Source organism: Watersipora subatra, chromosome 8 (assembly GCF_963576615.1).
Source record: "Watersipora subatra chromosome 8, tzWatSuba1.1, whole genome shotgun sequence".
Classification (NCBI taxonomy): Eukaryota; Metazoa; Bryozoa; class Gymnolaemata; order Cheilostomatida; family Watersiporidae; genus Watersipora; species Watersipora subatra.
The window spans coordinates 23,847,375-23,864,568 of record NC_088715.1 but is presented as its reverse complement, the minus strand read 5'-3'; the positions used below and the strand labels follow the sequence as shown (position 1 = coordinate 23,864,568).

Here is a 17,194-nt window from a genome sequence, read left to right as displayed (position 1 = left end):
TGATTACTTGTCATTAAAAGGTGACAAGAAATACTTACATCACATTTTATTTGCGCATTTAGCCAAATCGGCTTCGTAAACAAATCTATGCCATTTTTAATACGGCGACGCGTGTTTACTATCACCGATAACACATAGGTCCTTAGTCTGTTTCTGCTATCGCCTTGATAGAAACAGCTATCAGCGTTGATAGTAACGGTGAAAATTTAATAACTCTGTTTAAATTGATTACCACAGCTAGCTATTATGGATTACATAATTCATTATAACCAAGTTTTACTAAGCCAACAAGCCTTACTAACGGGAAAAAGCCGATAATGTCAAGTTTTTTATGATATTTGGAGCACCATCAACAAAAAGTCAGAGGTACATAGAACATGCTTAAGTATTAAGCTACCATAGACCCTATCTTCTGCCACCTGTTGACATGAAAATGCCATGTAGCCCCAGACTATCTTGACTGTTTAACAATCCACCCGTTAACGCTGCGAGTACGAATGTCAGTCAATAAAAACTGTGAAAAATGATAAATAAATTGAAAAGAAATATAATTGCTTTGTAAATTTGAAGATATATCTGTTTAGAAAATTTAAACATGAAATCCATATCAATAAACCCGATACCCGAAAAACCCGTAGGCAAAGAAATACCCGAGCCTAGCACTACTAGCTACCCGATACTCGAAAAACCCGAACAGAAGGGGACGGGTCTAAACCCGTTGACCAAGAAGTACTCGTGCCCAGCACTAGTATATAGTATATAGTATATAATATATAGTATATATTATATAATATATAGTATATAGTATATAGTATTTAATATATAGTATATAATATATAGTATATAATATATAGTATATAGTATATAATATATAGTATATAATATATAATATATAGTATATAATATATAGTATATAGTATATAATATATAGTATATAGTATATAATATATAGTATATAGTATATAATATATAGTATATAGTATATAATATATAGTATATATTATATAATATATAGTATATAATATATAGTATATAATATATAGTATATAATATATAGTATATAGCATAGCGCAGCATATAGCATAGCATAGCGCAGCCTATAGCGCATAGCATAGCATATAGCGCATAGCATAGCATATAGCGCATAGCATAGTATATATTTATATATATATATATATATAGGACAGCTACGCAACATCAATAGCGGCACAATTTTGAAGTTTTGTCAAAATGTGTTTTTCAGACATCAGAAAGTTCATGACATGATTATATGTCATTTTCCATTTCAAATTGATAGCTTGTCATTAGTACCAAGTATTAGTATTGTCTGCTTTCGTTAAAACTGTAGGACATTTACTTCAAGGATATAAGCTAGATAAGTTATCACTGAGAAGAGAGTAATCGTGAGGCTGTTTGAACACCGTGACGACAGATAATAATTTGTGTCACTGACTGCAGTATTTTTAGTTAACCAATTTAAAAACTTCAATCATTAATTTAAGGTTTTTGGTAAGTTTACTGTAACCAAAACTAAGTAAAATGTTGAAGGATAAATTTACAATAAAATATTTACCTACGAATTGTCCGAGATTATAAGTAGCCGTGTAGAGACCATTTACTAGCCCGTAGTGAGAGTTATGTCTAATATCAACCAGGTGGGTTAGCATAGGGTTGGCACAGGCAACTAGCATACCATGTCCAATTCTACTTATGCATTCAGGAACCAGTACTTCCCAGACTATGGTGGCAAATGGATACTGCAAAATAAGTAAACCACAAAATGCATTTTATTGGAATGTTGCTGCAAAAGCAATTCCAATCAAAAAACTACATTGTGGCTTAGCTAGTAGTGAAAAATATGTGAAGATAACAAATGCAGCGGTTCTGGCAAATTTGCAGGGCTCAAACTGCATGGAACACAAACACAGAAAGACAAACTAAAAATGACATTAGCATCCAACAGCATTGGCTGCTAATGTATCTGATATTTGATTGCTGGTCATGAAAGATGTTTAGATCAAATAACTGTGTGAATATTTGAAGACTTGCAAAGGCAATCGGTAAATATAACTGATATTGGTGAACTTGCTTTGAGGAGCTAATAAGTATGCAGTTATCTGTTTCTTTCTCTTTTACCCTACATATACATGAATATATAATATACATTAGTGCAATTTACCATATCTATTGCTGCGATTAACTTGGTGTTTGCTCTTTTCAATAATTTGTGCTTAGAAATGTGAAAGTACATCAGTCCGCCCGCAAGGTACTCGGTAAGTTGAATGAATTTAGTCTTCAATTTTAGTTTTGACGGTTGGTTAGTTAAAAGTTTTGAAAAGCTTATAACATTTTAGCTGTATAAAAATCAGTAAATATTAAATAAGAATATTATAAACGTAATAAAAGTGGGTATAAAACAGCAAAACAACACTTTGACAAGTTCAATAAAAGCTGTATATGTGCTCACCTATATACTTTTTATTCTTTTAAGATGGTTAGGCGCTTTAAAACTAAACATCAAGAAACCTTAAGAATGAAAGTGAAACAATTCTAGATATTGTCTAGAACTATAGATAAACAAAAGTACTTGGTCCCGCAATTTTAATCTAATTTACTGACCAGCAATGATCCAATAGCAAGGATAGCTATGCCAAGAAAAAGAAAGAGCCAATGTCGAGATGGGCGAGTGTACCGTCCTGTCAGCCATTGAACTCCAACATTTATTACGGAGGCAACAGCGAGAATCACACCTGCAACAGATTGTCACATTAGGTAAGTATCACAATGCTACACTAGCATTTTAAACTTTTCATTAGCTAAAATAAACTTCATTAAACTAAGATGGTTGACTAACTTTAGAAACACGACTTTGAAAATGAACATTAAAAACCTCATTGACTGATTTGAGATACAATTATGCAAAGTTTATGCTGATGTTGGAAACTTTTGGCAATGAAAAATTACACAATAAAATTGGAAGCCTGAAAAGCTTATTTCTTTAATTCTACTTGAAGCTATAAAATTATTTTGAGTTTCCTTCATTATTGGGAATTATAACTTGGGGATTTCTTCAAAGCACACTTCCCACAAATCCTTTGAAAAATTTAAGCAAGTCAATTGTTTATTATTAGTTTGCAGTTTTGACAATCAAAGTAAAAATTTCGAGTTTTGCATCACTTTGAAGTTATGGACAGATTCACAAACTTTCACAGTGTGTAGGTGACTGAGCTTTTGACAGCACACAGAAGCCCGGTGCCATTGCAGCTGATCTCTTACACAAAATAATTTGGGACCACTTTGTCATCATTCTAAAATGAGGTACTTGAACTCTTTTATTTAGTATTTTAAGATCACTAGGTTCTTGTATAGATTTTAGTAAGTGAACCTAATGCAAGAAAAATTTGTTTTTTGAGAATAATCTTTTCATGCATTAAACCATTGGATGAGCATAAAAATAATATCACAGCCAACAATAGCAAATCTACCCACAATCTTGAGCCTTCCTTTGCTTTTGAAAAAGTTTAAAAGGAACATTTTGGTTATCTTTGGGGATAATACAGCGTTATATAAAAAAATAACTTTTTGCAAGCATTGCTGAAAAATAAAAGTTTGATGAAATTTTAAAATATTCTATTGCTAGAAACTCTTCTACAAATTAGTGAACTTTAGCTAAGACCAAAATAATGCAAAATGTAGTCAATTTGAGAGTTCTAAGGACTTTATTAAATACGACCAACTGTAGTTCTTTTAGGTTTTTTTAATAAACTAAAAACATGCCGGTTCATTGAAGCTTTGATATTTTAAAACAAGGCTTTGTATTTGCTTGAATGTAAAATTTATGTAATTCTAAAGACTCGTTTTGTCGGAAACAAAAATTAGTTGGAATTTTTTGAAAGAATCCTTTAAAAACCTTGTTAAGCCCCATTTGACTGTTTGCTAATTGGTGCCAAAATGACCTGGTTTAACAAGGAAAAAAGGTTTCAGACACTTTAGAGGTAAAAGTGAAGTTTTAGTGCTGAAATGGTGTCATTATAAATAGCAAGCTTAGCTTGTAAAATAAATCAGCTTTTTAGATTAACAAAATATTGGCTGAAATAAACAACATAACTAAAATATTTATTATTACTTCTTAATGTTCTTCTTAATAGTTGCAAATCACTAAAGGCAAACGTGTTAAATGAATCGTTTATGCTTCTGTAATTATGGTGAATTTAAAAGACTGTTATGCATTAGTTAAATCAGATAATGAGATAATGAAATTGTAAATGCAATATGAGTAATACAGCAAAGGTGTGAGTAACATGATATTCTTATGCTTGTGAATGAAATGATATTCCTATGTTTTACTAATCTATTGAAGAAAAATATATTGTAGAACTATTCAGCACTTCTTCTGTATCCAAGAAAAACAATACTACATATTATAATATGCAAGCACATTTATAGCATGTATTAATTCCATTGCAATATTTATCCATTCAGAATTAGTAGATGACATAGAAAATAAAGTTGTGTAAAGTTTACAGTGAATGAAAAACTTAGTAACTTTCTAAAAACATCTTTGTATAGATTTTAGTCTGTATCTATGAACTAGCTGTGCTACCTGGCATTGCTGGGGTAGTAATATAGTCTTTGGTCGGGAAATTTATTTGTGTTTAAAATACAACAACATTTGCCATTCTATAGCATTCAAACTACATATCAAGAGAAAACTGTTTTGTGTAGTTGAAATAATTTAAGAGAAAATACTAACAACTGTAAAGGTTTTCAAACTTTGTCAAACAACTGTGACTTTCAAAGTTCCTATCATAACAAAAAAAAATTGTGCAGATCAAAATAAGTAAAATAAAATAAAACAATTATTATATGGTTTAGATGTAAATGTGAAATAATTAGCAAGTAATAGCTAAATTAAGTCGGTTTTGCTATAATTACAATTAAAGATGATTCAGTAATGATAAAATTAATACGAACTGAGAAAACAATAAAAATCCTGAACATGTTGAATTAATAATAACAATTCTTGCATAGAACTGTGTGTATAAAAAAGGTTACTTGCCCACCAGAAGCTATCCATCAAAAGTTTGAATACAACAATACCGGTACTTCTCGATACTGGTACGAATGTGAAAATGAGATCGTAATGTCTTTGTCTAACCAAACAGAGAGAGAATGTTGATGCTCTTTTAAAACGATAACATAATGGTCTGGGGGAGAAAAATTAACTTTATCTCAAATATAGTAAATGAACCTTACGAAAAATATTTTTTAACAGAGGTATTGTGACGCGTGGGCGCATGCTAAAATAATTAATGTGTGTTTATGGTATACAGGTTATGATAACATCATTATTGATTAAAATTCTCTGTGTAGCTCAGTGGTAGAGCGCTTGGATTGAAAACTTGTGGATGCATTCATCGTGAATACAAATCCACCAAATTGTGAAATTTTAATTCCAAGATTTTATTAGCTATAGCTGGAATTACACACATATTCCCACACAAACTTTAAGAAGTATAAATATGTCAATTTATTGGCCTTGAAATATACTTAAATGGCAGAAAGCCTAAGAATAACTGGCTGTGTCTTTAATTATAGTCAGTAAAAAGCTGATTTTTAGAGAATTTTCAAGAATACTTTGATGTAATTTTACACTCTTTAAATTCTTCCATAACAGTATGTTTTGTGTCTTAACCGCTAGTTCTACACGCTGAGTGGAATTAAAAAGTTTCAAAATAATTTACTTGACAACTGATGTTTTTCAAAACTTTTTACCTAAATGAGTTTTATATTATCAAACAGTTTAAAATTATTCTATACAAAGGAGATTATTACAACTCATTTTCCATTCTGCTAGAAAAATTTTCCTGTTCAAAAAATTGTTTTTATTGTAACCTATTTATCACCAATGAAGGCATGAGTTTTATTACAGAGGTTAGCATCAACTGGCAGAAAACCAGCCATCAGGCCTGGTCAGTGATTGGCAGGTCAATGAGAATAACATATTACTCAGGTAAGTACTATGTAAATCTAATGACTGTTTGAGTTGTTGCTCATCAGTTAACAAAAAGTGATAATATAAAATAATGAGTGATAAACTCGATAATAAACAACAAATACAGGTAATATGACTATGGTTTATAATCTTGAATTAAAATTTACAGCTCTCGTCTGTGCAAGTATAGAATTACTTTATCTAAAGAAAATAACATGACAATCGATGATGAGGTCAAGTCCATGAATATCGGTAAATAAAATAAGATGCATATAGTCAAAGTTACTTAAGCTTTTTTATGCTTTATTTGGTAGTTTATTTAGCCATTAACAAGAGCAATTTTTCAAACACTACAGGCTCTTTCTACAGAAATAATACATATGTTCGCGTAAAAACAATTGGCCTTGACCGCGATATAGATATTGAACCTTACGAAAAACCAAAATTAGAAGTTCAAGGAACGTTACCATAATGATTAACGCTGAACTCGCCATGACGAGCAACGTATATTTTCTAATAATGTGTAAACTGAACGCTGAAACTAAAAGTTTCTGATAAACGTGTAACATAAACGCTGAAACTAACCTGAATAAATTTAGCTTACTAAACACATACTTGAAGGAAGCTTTGATATGTATTTTAGTAAAATTGAAAACTTTGAACTAAAATTTTATTCTTTGTCCATTTGCGATTGGTTTGTACCAGAACGAATAATGCTGAACTCGCCATGATGAGTAATGCAGGTCTTTTAACAACGTATATAACCAGTATACAAATCGCCAAATTTTGAGTTTGAGATAAATTATTGCTGATATTGTGGGGCAGAACAAATTTGCCTTAAAGAAAAAAGACGAAGAAGCATCGTGTTGCATATACTTAGGTCTAAAATAATTCTTAATAGGGTCATCATAACGGTTCAGCGCAATCCTAAAAGAATTAGTCTGTGCATACGCTATTGGGTGTATGGCAACAGCTTTCATCAATACGCCTTCTGTGGCTCAGTGGTAGAGAGGATGGATTCAAAACTTGCAATCTCTGTAAGTTCAAATCCATCAAAATGCAAAATTTTAATTTCAAGATTTTTATAGTTATAGCTGGACAGTCACAACGACAGATACAAAAATACACATACAAGCAAACTTTGAAAAATATATACACAGATTGACTCTTTTTGAGTGTATTTCACTAAGTATTAGGCAGTATTGTTATATCTGTTGGTTGAACTGCAATTTATTACATCTCTGTGTAACGTCTTTCCTGTGGACAAAGTTCATACAATGTATTATGTTATGTACGTAGGTCAGACAGTGGTTTGAGTTACATTTCTCATAAAATAAAGTTAATTGAAATTGAAAAATATAATAGATAAATTGAAATGAATACTCTCAGAAATCTAAACGTGAGAGCTTTTTGGTTTAGTTGTTCTACAGATTCCTTCAAAGTCTCTTTGGTGAATTTCATATTATTGCTACATGTGTGACATCATTCTTTGCTGTGAATGATAATTTTGTACTAATCACAGCATAAGGCTGGTGTTTTAACTAAGGATGTTGCCTTTTTTATGTTACAGTCTTAAATACTTACCAATATTCCACTGCTGTCCATGAAGGGTGTAAAGCATCCAGGAAGGACCAGTGCCAAGAAAAACTCCTAATGTAAAGTTCTCCACAAAATTGATGACTAAAAAAGTGAAATAACATCCTGATAAACTTTCTTAATCAGTCTAAACTTTGAACTTTGAAATGTTTATCAGATTTCACTTTGTTATAATCGGAATTTATAATATACATGTATATTGTATATCAACAACTGAATTAGATAAAGGTTCTAAATTCTTTTTTGGCTTTTTTGTTCTTTTCATCAAACAATTTCAGTAAACATAGACTTACGTGAACCAATATTTGCTTATTCTATGTAGTAAATTAATTTGCAGCAGTTATCAAGTAAAAACAGGTCTTTTATTAAAACACAAAATCCCAACCTAAACTTACGGAGAGTGATGACTATAAACTTGTCTAGCAAAAGTGACTTCAATGATCCTTGTCCAGGTTTGGTGTATTTACGAGGTACAACCAGCAGTATTACAAGGGTGCTGTATATGATGTTAATCAGGCCAAGAACTAAGAATGGTGATTCTCTGCCAAACATCTGGTATAATATACTTCCCATGGCAAAACCACCTGAAAATAGTGAAGCAAAATCAAATTAACCACTATACTTCTCCAAAAGATTGTTTTATAATCAAGATAACTCATTGGTGTGCTTATATACTTTTAATAGCTTATTCATGATTAAGTGAATTGCGAAAGCGAAAGCAAAGTTTTATGCCCATGAAAATAGCTTTCAACAGTTTCAACTTGTTATTGCTAACTTATACTTGACTTATTACCTTATACAATGTTGTTTAGTTTGTCATGTCATAAATCTAATGTAATCACAGTTATTTGGTTTATCCTAAATAAATGATATTATTTTTTATGCAGAGTAATCTGTAACAATGAAATGGCTAAAAAAAACAATGTTATCCTAGATAATCTTTTAATGCATGTTAATAATGTCATGCCCATCCTTTACAAAACTACCACAAGTGGGGACGTTGCAAGTTATTAAACCCTTCAACTAATCAAAATCTGTTTACAAAATAGTATTTTCGTTAATCTCACAAATAATGTTAAGTTTACACAAGCAGTTCAAAATGTTGTAATAGAACAAGCATGAAATTTGACCTAAAATGGCTTCCAAACACACTAATTGTATTTTGGTAATTGAAAGATATACATAGATACAGACACTAATAGTAATCAAGCTAAAGATGAAATTTCTGTGGGATTGAGAACAAAATATCTGAATACATAAACATGATATTTTTTTATATTACAAGAATGTTTATAACATTAATAATACATTTAAGATACACTAGTAACTAACCTGAGACTCCTACAGAGATAAACTTGTAATTCAAACAATACTCCTACAGAGATACACTGTTAACCCATCTGAGACTCTTACAGATATACACTAGTAACTCACCTGAGACTCCTCCAAAGATAAACTAGGGACTCACCAGAGACTAATTCAGAGATACACCAGTAACTCACTTAAGACTTCTACAGAGATAAACTAGTAACTCACCTGAAACTCCTGCAGAGATAAACTAGTAACTCATTTGAGACTCCTGCAGAGATAAACGAGTAACTCACCTGAGACTCCTACAAAGATAAACTAGTAACTAACCTGAGACTTCTACAGAGATACACTGTTAACTCACCTGAGATTCCTACTGAGACAAACTAGTAACTCACCTGAGACTCCTACTGAGATGCCACAAAAGGCTTTGCTGCTCGCAATAGTTCTAGATTTTTCATCTTTAAATGTGGCAGCAAGAAATGTCAAACCTAAAAGATTAGAGATGTGAATTGTAAAATAGACATCAGAAGCAATTGCAAGGTTGTTAAGATAAAGATAAAAATAGATTGAGTTTAGGAAAAAATATTGCATCATTCAGGATTTGATCTATCAACTTTCAGCATGGTATACAGACACTCAAAAAACTGCACTGATTAACCACCTCCTTGCATTTTGCGATAGTTATATGTATATAGTTACTATGTAGAAGATCTCTCACAACAAACTAAACTGTCAGGGCGCTAGTATTTAGCATAAGGTTGATGTTCTCTAATATGTCTGTTCTGTCGAAGCCATGGTTAAAGGTTAGGGTAAAAAACTGCTTTTACGGGCTTCAAGATCATTACATTTGGCATAGTACATGTAGCACAACATTTTAACACCTTTTCAAATTGACTGTATTCTAGCATTACCAAATAATTGTGAATATATAGTTATACTCTGTGCTTTATAAGCAAACCCGATGATCCTCGGTACCAAAGGATTAGTATACACTGTATGTAATAGCACAAAGTTGAGCATCTCTCAAAATCAGCTTATAAAAATGCTGCATAAAGAAACTCTACCTCCTATAACTGAGAGACTGGAACCAGCTGCTTGAAAAGATCTGGCAACAATTAGCAGGTAGTAGTTACGTAGGTAGGCAAAACTCAAGGTTGCAGATAGGTTGAACAAACAACCAATCAGCATCGGTAAACGATATCCAATCCTAAAAAAGAAAATTCAAAGTTTTATGGGCTCTCGTGTTCAGCTTCGAAGAGAAACAGAAGTGCAACCTACATTGACTTACAAATCGATTTTAGCAAATTAAGAGTAGCTTTCAGTCTATTTACTCTAATATTTAACTAGCTACTCCAGATTCCTACAAAATGTGTTCACCTCTATACACTAATTTTTAAATTTTAGAAAAATTTTATTTTTCTAAAAAATTTAGAAAACAGACACTTTAGCTATGCAATTTATAACCCCTACAAAAAAAAATATTTTAGTCCCAAAGTTCTAAAATTTGAAAAATTAAAATTTTATTCCTATTGTTGACTCAAAAATTAAATCTTGAAATTTATTTTTAGTCTCTAAACAAAATTCCTAAGCCGACATGTCAAAATGAGAAACCTAAAAAGGTATTTAATTGAAAGTTAAAAATATGTATCGAAAACTTGCTGCCTGGTTTTAACAGATATAGTAACCGTGCGATGAAGCACAATTACAGTGGACCCTCACCAAATGATTTTAGTTTGTTCCATTGCTAGGAGTTTAAGGCAAAAATTTCCTATAGGGGGATAGAAAAACCAATAAAAAATGTCTAATGCAAGCACCACTGCTAAAATGATCAAAATTTTATGTACCATGCGTTATGGGACTCCAAAACAGAATATTGATGGTTTCCCTCGTAACCTTATGTGTTTATAGTTGAAACTGTAAAATAGCCATTGAGAGTTAAAATGGTTTGCAGAAAGATTTTAAAAACTTATCTTCAATAAACATATTTATTTAAAATTTCCAAAGTAACATATTATTTAACACTCAATTGCTACATTTTTTTTTTCCTCAGCATTTTAAAAGATCTTTGGCTAATAAAAACTTACTAATATATTATTAACCAAACTTATTAAATATATAATTTAGCATCTAACTATTTCATTATTTTTTATAGTAAATATCTTCAGTGTATTTAACTATAATTGGCTAATACTAATTGTTAATACTAATTTAATATATACTACTAAAATATTAAATTTATTATCTAGCATTACATTATTACGTTGTTTATCGTAATTATCCTTCAAATTTTAAACTATTTTTGGCTAATATTAAATTCATTGTTCTGCCACTCATCTTATTCTCAAAATTATTACCTGTTAGCAGTTCTATACTTCTACCTGTCTACCAGAACACCGACAGCCACATTGAAAAACATCTCAAGTCCTGGCTTTAAGCTGACGAGCAGTGAAACTTTGAGAGAATATTTCCTTGCTAAGTCCTCTTTAATAGTGTGATTGTTTTGATGGGTGGGAAGGGTGAGGAATCTGTCGCTGATCAGTTTGTTTGGATGCAAGTCCATATCTAGTATCATTTCTGGTAGAATAGGATCTACAAAACAACTAGCTCTTTTCTGTTGGATTATATATGCAGGTTTTGCATCAGCTTAAAGGTTGTATGAGATTTTACAAGCGCTTACGCAGTACATAGAAACTAGGTCTAAAGTCAAAATTAAGCATGTGAAACAATCTAAGTGTCAAAAATTAAAGTGCTTTGACAAAGAAAAATAACTAAAGCCGTGTGATTGAATTTTCTAAGATTGCATGAAACGACAAAGAAGAAAGTTTGTTGCTTTAATATTTCAACTAATGACATAATTAATTGTTTATTTTTTTATCGCAATTGTTTTAAAAACTTGAAAGAAGTGCTGTTTTTTTATTATGCAAAATATTAATTTTATGATAAAATAATTAATCCTCTTGATGCTATGAATCCTCTTTATGTTATGAATCGTAATGAACATCTCGTGTACATAGATATCCCAGACAGCTCATTATTGATACGGTAATTGTTTGCGTAGGTACATTTATATTGAATTTTTAGCTAATTCAGAATAGAGAAATTTAATTTAAGTACGAGAGAACTCGGAGCTGCTACTCTACCAGTGCAGTAGTTGTTAAACACTGCATAAGCTCATCTAGAAAGGTTATTTGCTAAATGTCAGTTATGAGTTTTGAAAAAGCAAACCGTTTTTTAAACATACCTGTTTGTTTTATACTATCAAAAACCATGAAAAGTACCAGAATCTCTTTGGATTTTACAATTGGATTTAAGAATGGTCAAATAATTTTCAAAGAAAGTCAGCAATTTTGATTAGTTGAAATAAAGTGAATAATTTAAATTGAGATTTTCTTGATGCATTTTTTATGCAATTTTAGCAACAAATGTTGCTAACCTTTCCGGATCATATACCTAAAATAATTGCTTGCAATATATATATATATATATATAATAAATGTGGCTTGCCCAAATACCAACAGCAATCAACTCAGGTGAGTTGCAGAAAAGTGCGCTATTGGGAACGGCTAAGATCTTGAGGCGAGTGGTCACACTCCCAGGTCTCTGGTAGGAGACCCGAGTTAGAGCAGAATTTACCACCCATACGGGGTATCCGTGGTGAGGAAACAATATATATATATATATATATATATATATATATATACTGGGCTAATACTAATTGGTAATACTAATTTAATATATACTACTAAAATATTAAATATATTATCTAGCATTACATTATTACAATGTTTATCGTAATTATCCTTCAAATTTTAAACTATATATATACAAATATACATATATATACACATATACATATACACATATACATATACATATATATACATATATATATATATATATATATATCTACTATATAAACGGCAATCGTTGTCTGTCTGTCTATCTATCTGTCTATCTATCTGTCTATCTGTCTGTCCGCTTTATAGAGCGGTCTTTTATTTTATCGTCGTACGAATTTCGGTCGTACGAAGCAAACTGAATTAATATGTGTAGTAACGGTAAATAAATTATAGAGCGGTCTTTCTTTTTCCATTCGGTCGAACGAAGGCAACCGAATTAATATGAGTACTAATTATTGTAATTTCGTAATATGGACTATTAGCCGCTACTTTTCTCTGACGATTTGAGCCAAGCGGCTTATATAAAGGTGTAGCGATTCTGTTGTTTTTCTTTCACCGCTCGAGCGCATTAACTGAAATCCCCGGTTAGCACGCTTTTTAAACCGCAAATTTTCTGCCGTGTTAAAAAACACCTTTCCGGAGTTCTGCGGCCTATACAAAGGTGTCTATACAGCTATACAAATGTACTAATCATTAAATAAAATAAATTAACGAGTAGTTATTTACATGCAATTAATATTTACTGCCAACGTGTACCGAGAAGGTCACGTAAACGTTTGTTTCTTGGAGCCACTGGAAAAACGCGTTTCTCACCTACTAAATTTCCACATCAAAAAGGTAAGTGTTTCTTATATGACGTTGTATTGTCTATGAATTGCCACATCTCCACTACATAATAACGTTGGATTTGCCACTGTTCGCGATAGTGGGTCATGTTTATTTCCTTCAGCAACCGAGTTACTAATTTTTTTCCAGCTACGAGTAGGCCTACTGTAACTTACTATTACAGAACTTTCACGAGTACTCCGAGGGTTGCGATGCGCTATTGTGAAAAGAAAGAGAGCAGCTGCTATCGACTTACTGTCACCCTGCATCAGCCATGACCAGCTATGCGTCGCCTGCTCAAAAGTAGGCGCACGCCGAAAACTGTTTCTTCATACGCCCGACAAAAAAACCAAAAATGTTGTCTATCCGCATGTGTTGCGTTGAACTAAAGGAGAGAGGGAGAGGGAGAGGGAGAGGAAGAGGAAGAGGAAGAGGAAGAGGGAGAGGGAGAGGGAGAGGGAGAGGGAGAGGGAGAGGGAGAGAGAGAGGGAGGGAGGGAGAGAGAGAGAGAGAGAGAGAGAGAGAGAGCGAGGAGGAGAGGGAGGAGAGAGAGGGAGAGGGGGAGAGGGGGAGGAGGGAGAGGGGGAGAGGGGGAGGAGGGAGGGAGGGAGAGGGGGAAGAGGGAGGGAGAGAGAGGGGAGAGGCGGAGAGAGAGGGAGAGCGAGGAGGAGAGGGGGGAGAGAGAGAGAGGGAGAGAAAGAAGGAGAGAGAGAAAGGGGGAAGAGGGAGAGAGAGGAGGAGAGAAGGGGAGAGAGAGAGGGAGAGCGAGGAGGAAAGGGGGGAGAGGGGGAAGAGGGAGGGAGAGAGAGGGGAAAGAGGGGAAAGAGGGGAAAGAGGGAGAGAAGGGGAGAAGGGGAGAAGGAGAGAGAGGGAAAAAAAGAGAGAGGGAGAGAGAGAGAGAGGGAGGGAGGGAGGGAGAGAGAGAGGGAGGGAGGGAGACAGAGGGGAGAGGCGGAGAGAGGGGAAAGAGGGAGAGAAGGAGAGAGAGAGGGAGAGCGAGGAGGAGAGAGAGAAAAAAGGAGAAGAGGGAGGGAGAGAAGGAGAGAGAGAGGAGAGAGGGGAGAGGGGAGAGAGGGAGAGGAGAGAGAGAGGGGAGAGGCGGCGAGAGGGGAAAGAGGGAGAGAGGGGAGAGAGGGAGATGTAACTGCATATTTGGAGTTGTTTTACGGTATGAAAGCCAACTCTCAATAAACCTTATGCTGCCCGTGAATCTGCTCCTGTAGACGGGTAATGCAGCTAGTATATATATATATATATATATATATATATATATATATATATATAAACAGTGTTTTTAATAGCTTTAGCTCGAAACACTGAGTCACACACAAATTTTGAGATATATATACACGTATATCTCAAAGTTTGTGTGTGATTTTGTGTTTTGAGCTAAAGCTATTAAAAACTTGGCATTAAGAATTTGCATCGCAGAAGATTTGATCTCGGAATCCCCTGCTCTCTAGACGATTCACAAAACCATTGAGCAAAACGAGGTTGATGGATTCATTGAGCGATGTACGTCACTATGTGGGTAAAAATGTGCATACCGCGCTACATTAAGGCACAACATCATATTATGCTTGCTCTCACTGCTCTTATTAGTAAGCTTAGCAAAACAGTACTAGCTTACTCAAAGTAGCCATTGGCCATGTGCCAGGCTAATTGCGAGTGGCAGGCCACTACATTACCTATCACTGTTTATAAGCTGATTTTAATATCAGTGCGCTGCTAGAATTTTGTTAGATGTGCAATCTCGTATAAGCATCGTAGTCTGTATTTGCTAATTTTCACAACACCTCAATGAATAGTTAAGTTGTTACATAAGTAATGACAGGTTTGTGTTGAAAATTCGGAAACTACTATTGTCATTGTTTAGCAATTTTTTATAAAGGCCTCAAATTACCCTTTCAACAGATTCACCTTTACAACATAATCTACTTCTCAAAGCAAACCATTTTTTATCGTGCTCAAATCTTTTTTAAGAATATTCTAGATCAACATGTCAGCAAGCATGTGCTTTCAATCAAATCTAAAGCTCTCAAGAATTTTTACTTGATATCTAAATTTATACATTTTTAGGATATTAGCCCAAATTTCTCAAAAAGTCGCATTCCCAATTTTGTACGTAGGTTCACATTACTACATATTAAATATTACTTGATACAAGTAAGAATGACTCACCCACAACTGTCATGAGCATGCAGTCTATCATCACAGCAAGAAACACAATCAGAACTGTGAAATTTGGATGCGGCTTGCATATCCACCTTTTTTCCGCTCTAGTGTTGTTGGTTTCTACACCAGCATCATCATCTGGTCTACAATTTTTTGTGAAAGAATATAGTTTCGGCAACTTACTACTCACTGCAAAGTTTATGTGAGACATTAAGTGGAACGGTAATGTTTATATTTGACGTTGTTCAATATTTCTATTGAGTTTGTTTTTTCTACATCTCATACACTGATGATATGTTTATCTATCTCCGTCTATGAATGTGACTACAGCACACTTTCTGAAAAGTCTAGTCAGGCTCCTTGTTTGACATGTTACTTTGCTCGAACAGAATGCCCAGATTCCCTCAACAGCTTAGAGCTGATGTTGCTAGCATAGTTGCCGACAATCTGACCCATGATGCAGGTTGTATCTGTCTTCATGGTTATCTGATAGCCGGTAAAAGTACCTGACCTACATTCAAAGGGTAAACTTAGATCATTTTATTAATAGGTAAAATAACTACGGGCAAATACACTTCCAGAGAACTTGGTAATGCCTTACAGACCGACTATTCAATCTTCACAATTGTCATGGAAATAGTCTTTACCGGCAGTTGTTACCAAAGTTATGAAACTCATAGGTACACAACTTCACATTTTATAGAAGCTCTCTCTACTGAACATACCTACTTCCTAAAAACTACATGTTGCTTGATTTACTTTGTCAGCTCAAAACCAGATGACAGTCCATGGAAAGATAAACATGTAATACACGTATCAACTACCACTGGCAGTTGTATTTTATAAACTTTTATGACATTTCAACTTGCAATTCAGAAAGACGTTCTTATTCAATCTGTGTGGAAAACCAAAATTAAAGTTTCAGGTTTATTGACTTCTTATGCTTAATAAAATGTAAATAGTAACTTTATCTTTAACCAACTAATAGAAAAGTAATAACATTTAAACATGATAGAATACTAAATATAAAGTAAATGAAAACCAACATGTGTACTCTTAAAAATGATTGGTTCTATAACAAACCTTCCATCCAAAAGTGCCTCTTCATATGCAACAGAGACACTTTCCTCACCCTCCATAGCAAAACAGCTCCAACTGCAGACTGATATTTCAAGTCTGGACCATCAAGTCAATTAAGTTACACTTAATCCTATTTACTGGCTTGTGGGTAGTCCTTAAAGTACTTAATAACAAGTTCTTGCTAACAAGCCTTCGCTTATACATGTAGTTACATACTTATAGTGTCCTTGTATGTAGATTCACTCAAACAATTGCACTAATCAACTGCTTTTAGATTTTCTCAATAATTTTCCAGGTACATATAGTTATTACACATGATGATCTCCAACAGCAAACTAGACTGTTAGGGTCTAATATTTAGTATAAGACGGATGATGTCCTCCCATCTATCTCTCTGCCCAAAGCTATAGTTAGTTGATGTAAAAGACTTTTTTTACATGCCTCAAGGTCATGAAATTCGGCATAGTAGCCCAACACTCTAACTCCTGTGCAAATCAACTGCATTCTGGCATTACCAAATAATTGCGAATAT

At 33.4% G+C, this 17,194-nt stretch overlaps 1 protein-coding gene across 1 annotated transcript; it reads right to left on the bottom strand.

Annotated features, from left to right (window-relative positions):
* Window positions 1–451: 451 nt before the first annotated feature.
* Window positions 452–16,721, bottom strand: LOC137402384 (synaptic vesicular amine transporter-like). Its single transcript, XM_068088885.1, has 12 exons — window positions 16,666–16,721; window positions 15,959–16,093; window positions 15,589–15,725; window positions 11,281–11,476; window positions 9,967–10,109; window positions 9,298–9,390; window positions 9,196–9,204; window positions 7,987–8,175; window positions 7,580–7,675; window positions 2,620–2,750; window positions 1,578–1,757; window positions 452–514 (listed from the first exon to the last, which is right to left on the bottom strand). Exons 1-12 carry the CDS (start codon window positions 16,719–16,721, stop codon window positions 452–454), a joined length of 1,428 nt encoding a protein of 475 aa, XP_067944986.1.
* Between the last annotated feature and the right edge of the window lie 473 nt (window positions 16,722–17,194).

Excerpts from the sequence above, each read along its gene's own strand:
- LOC137402384 (XM_068088885.1), bottom strand. The coding sequence starts at position 16,721 with ATGGAGGGTGAGGAAAGTGTCTCTGTTGCATATGAAGAGGCACTTTTG. Across the intron at positions 16,094-16,665 it reads GAGGCACTTTTGGATGGAAG|GTCAGGTACTTTTACCGGCT; the intron begins GTTTGTTATAGA and ends CTTTGAATGTAG. Across the intron at positions 2,751-7,579 it reads TGGACAGCAGTGGAATATTG|GTGTGATTCTCGCTGTTGCC; the intron begins GTAAGTATTTAA and ends AATCTGTTGCAG.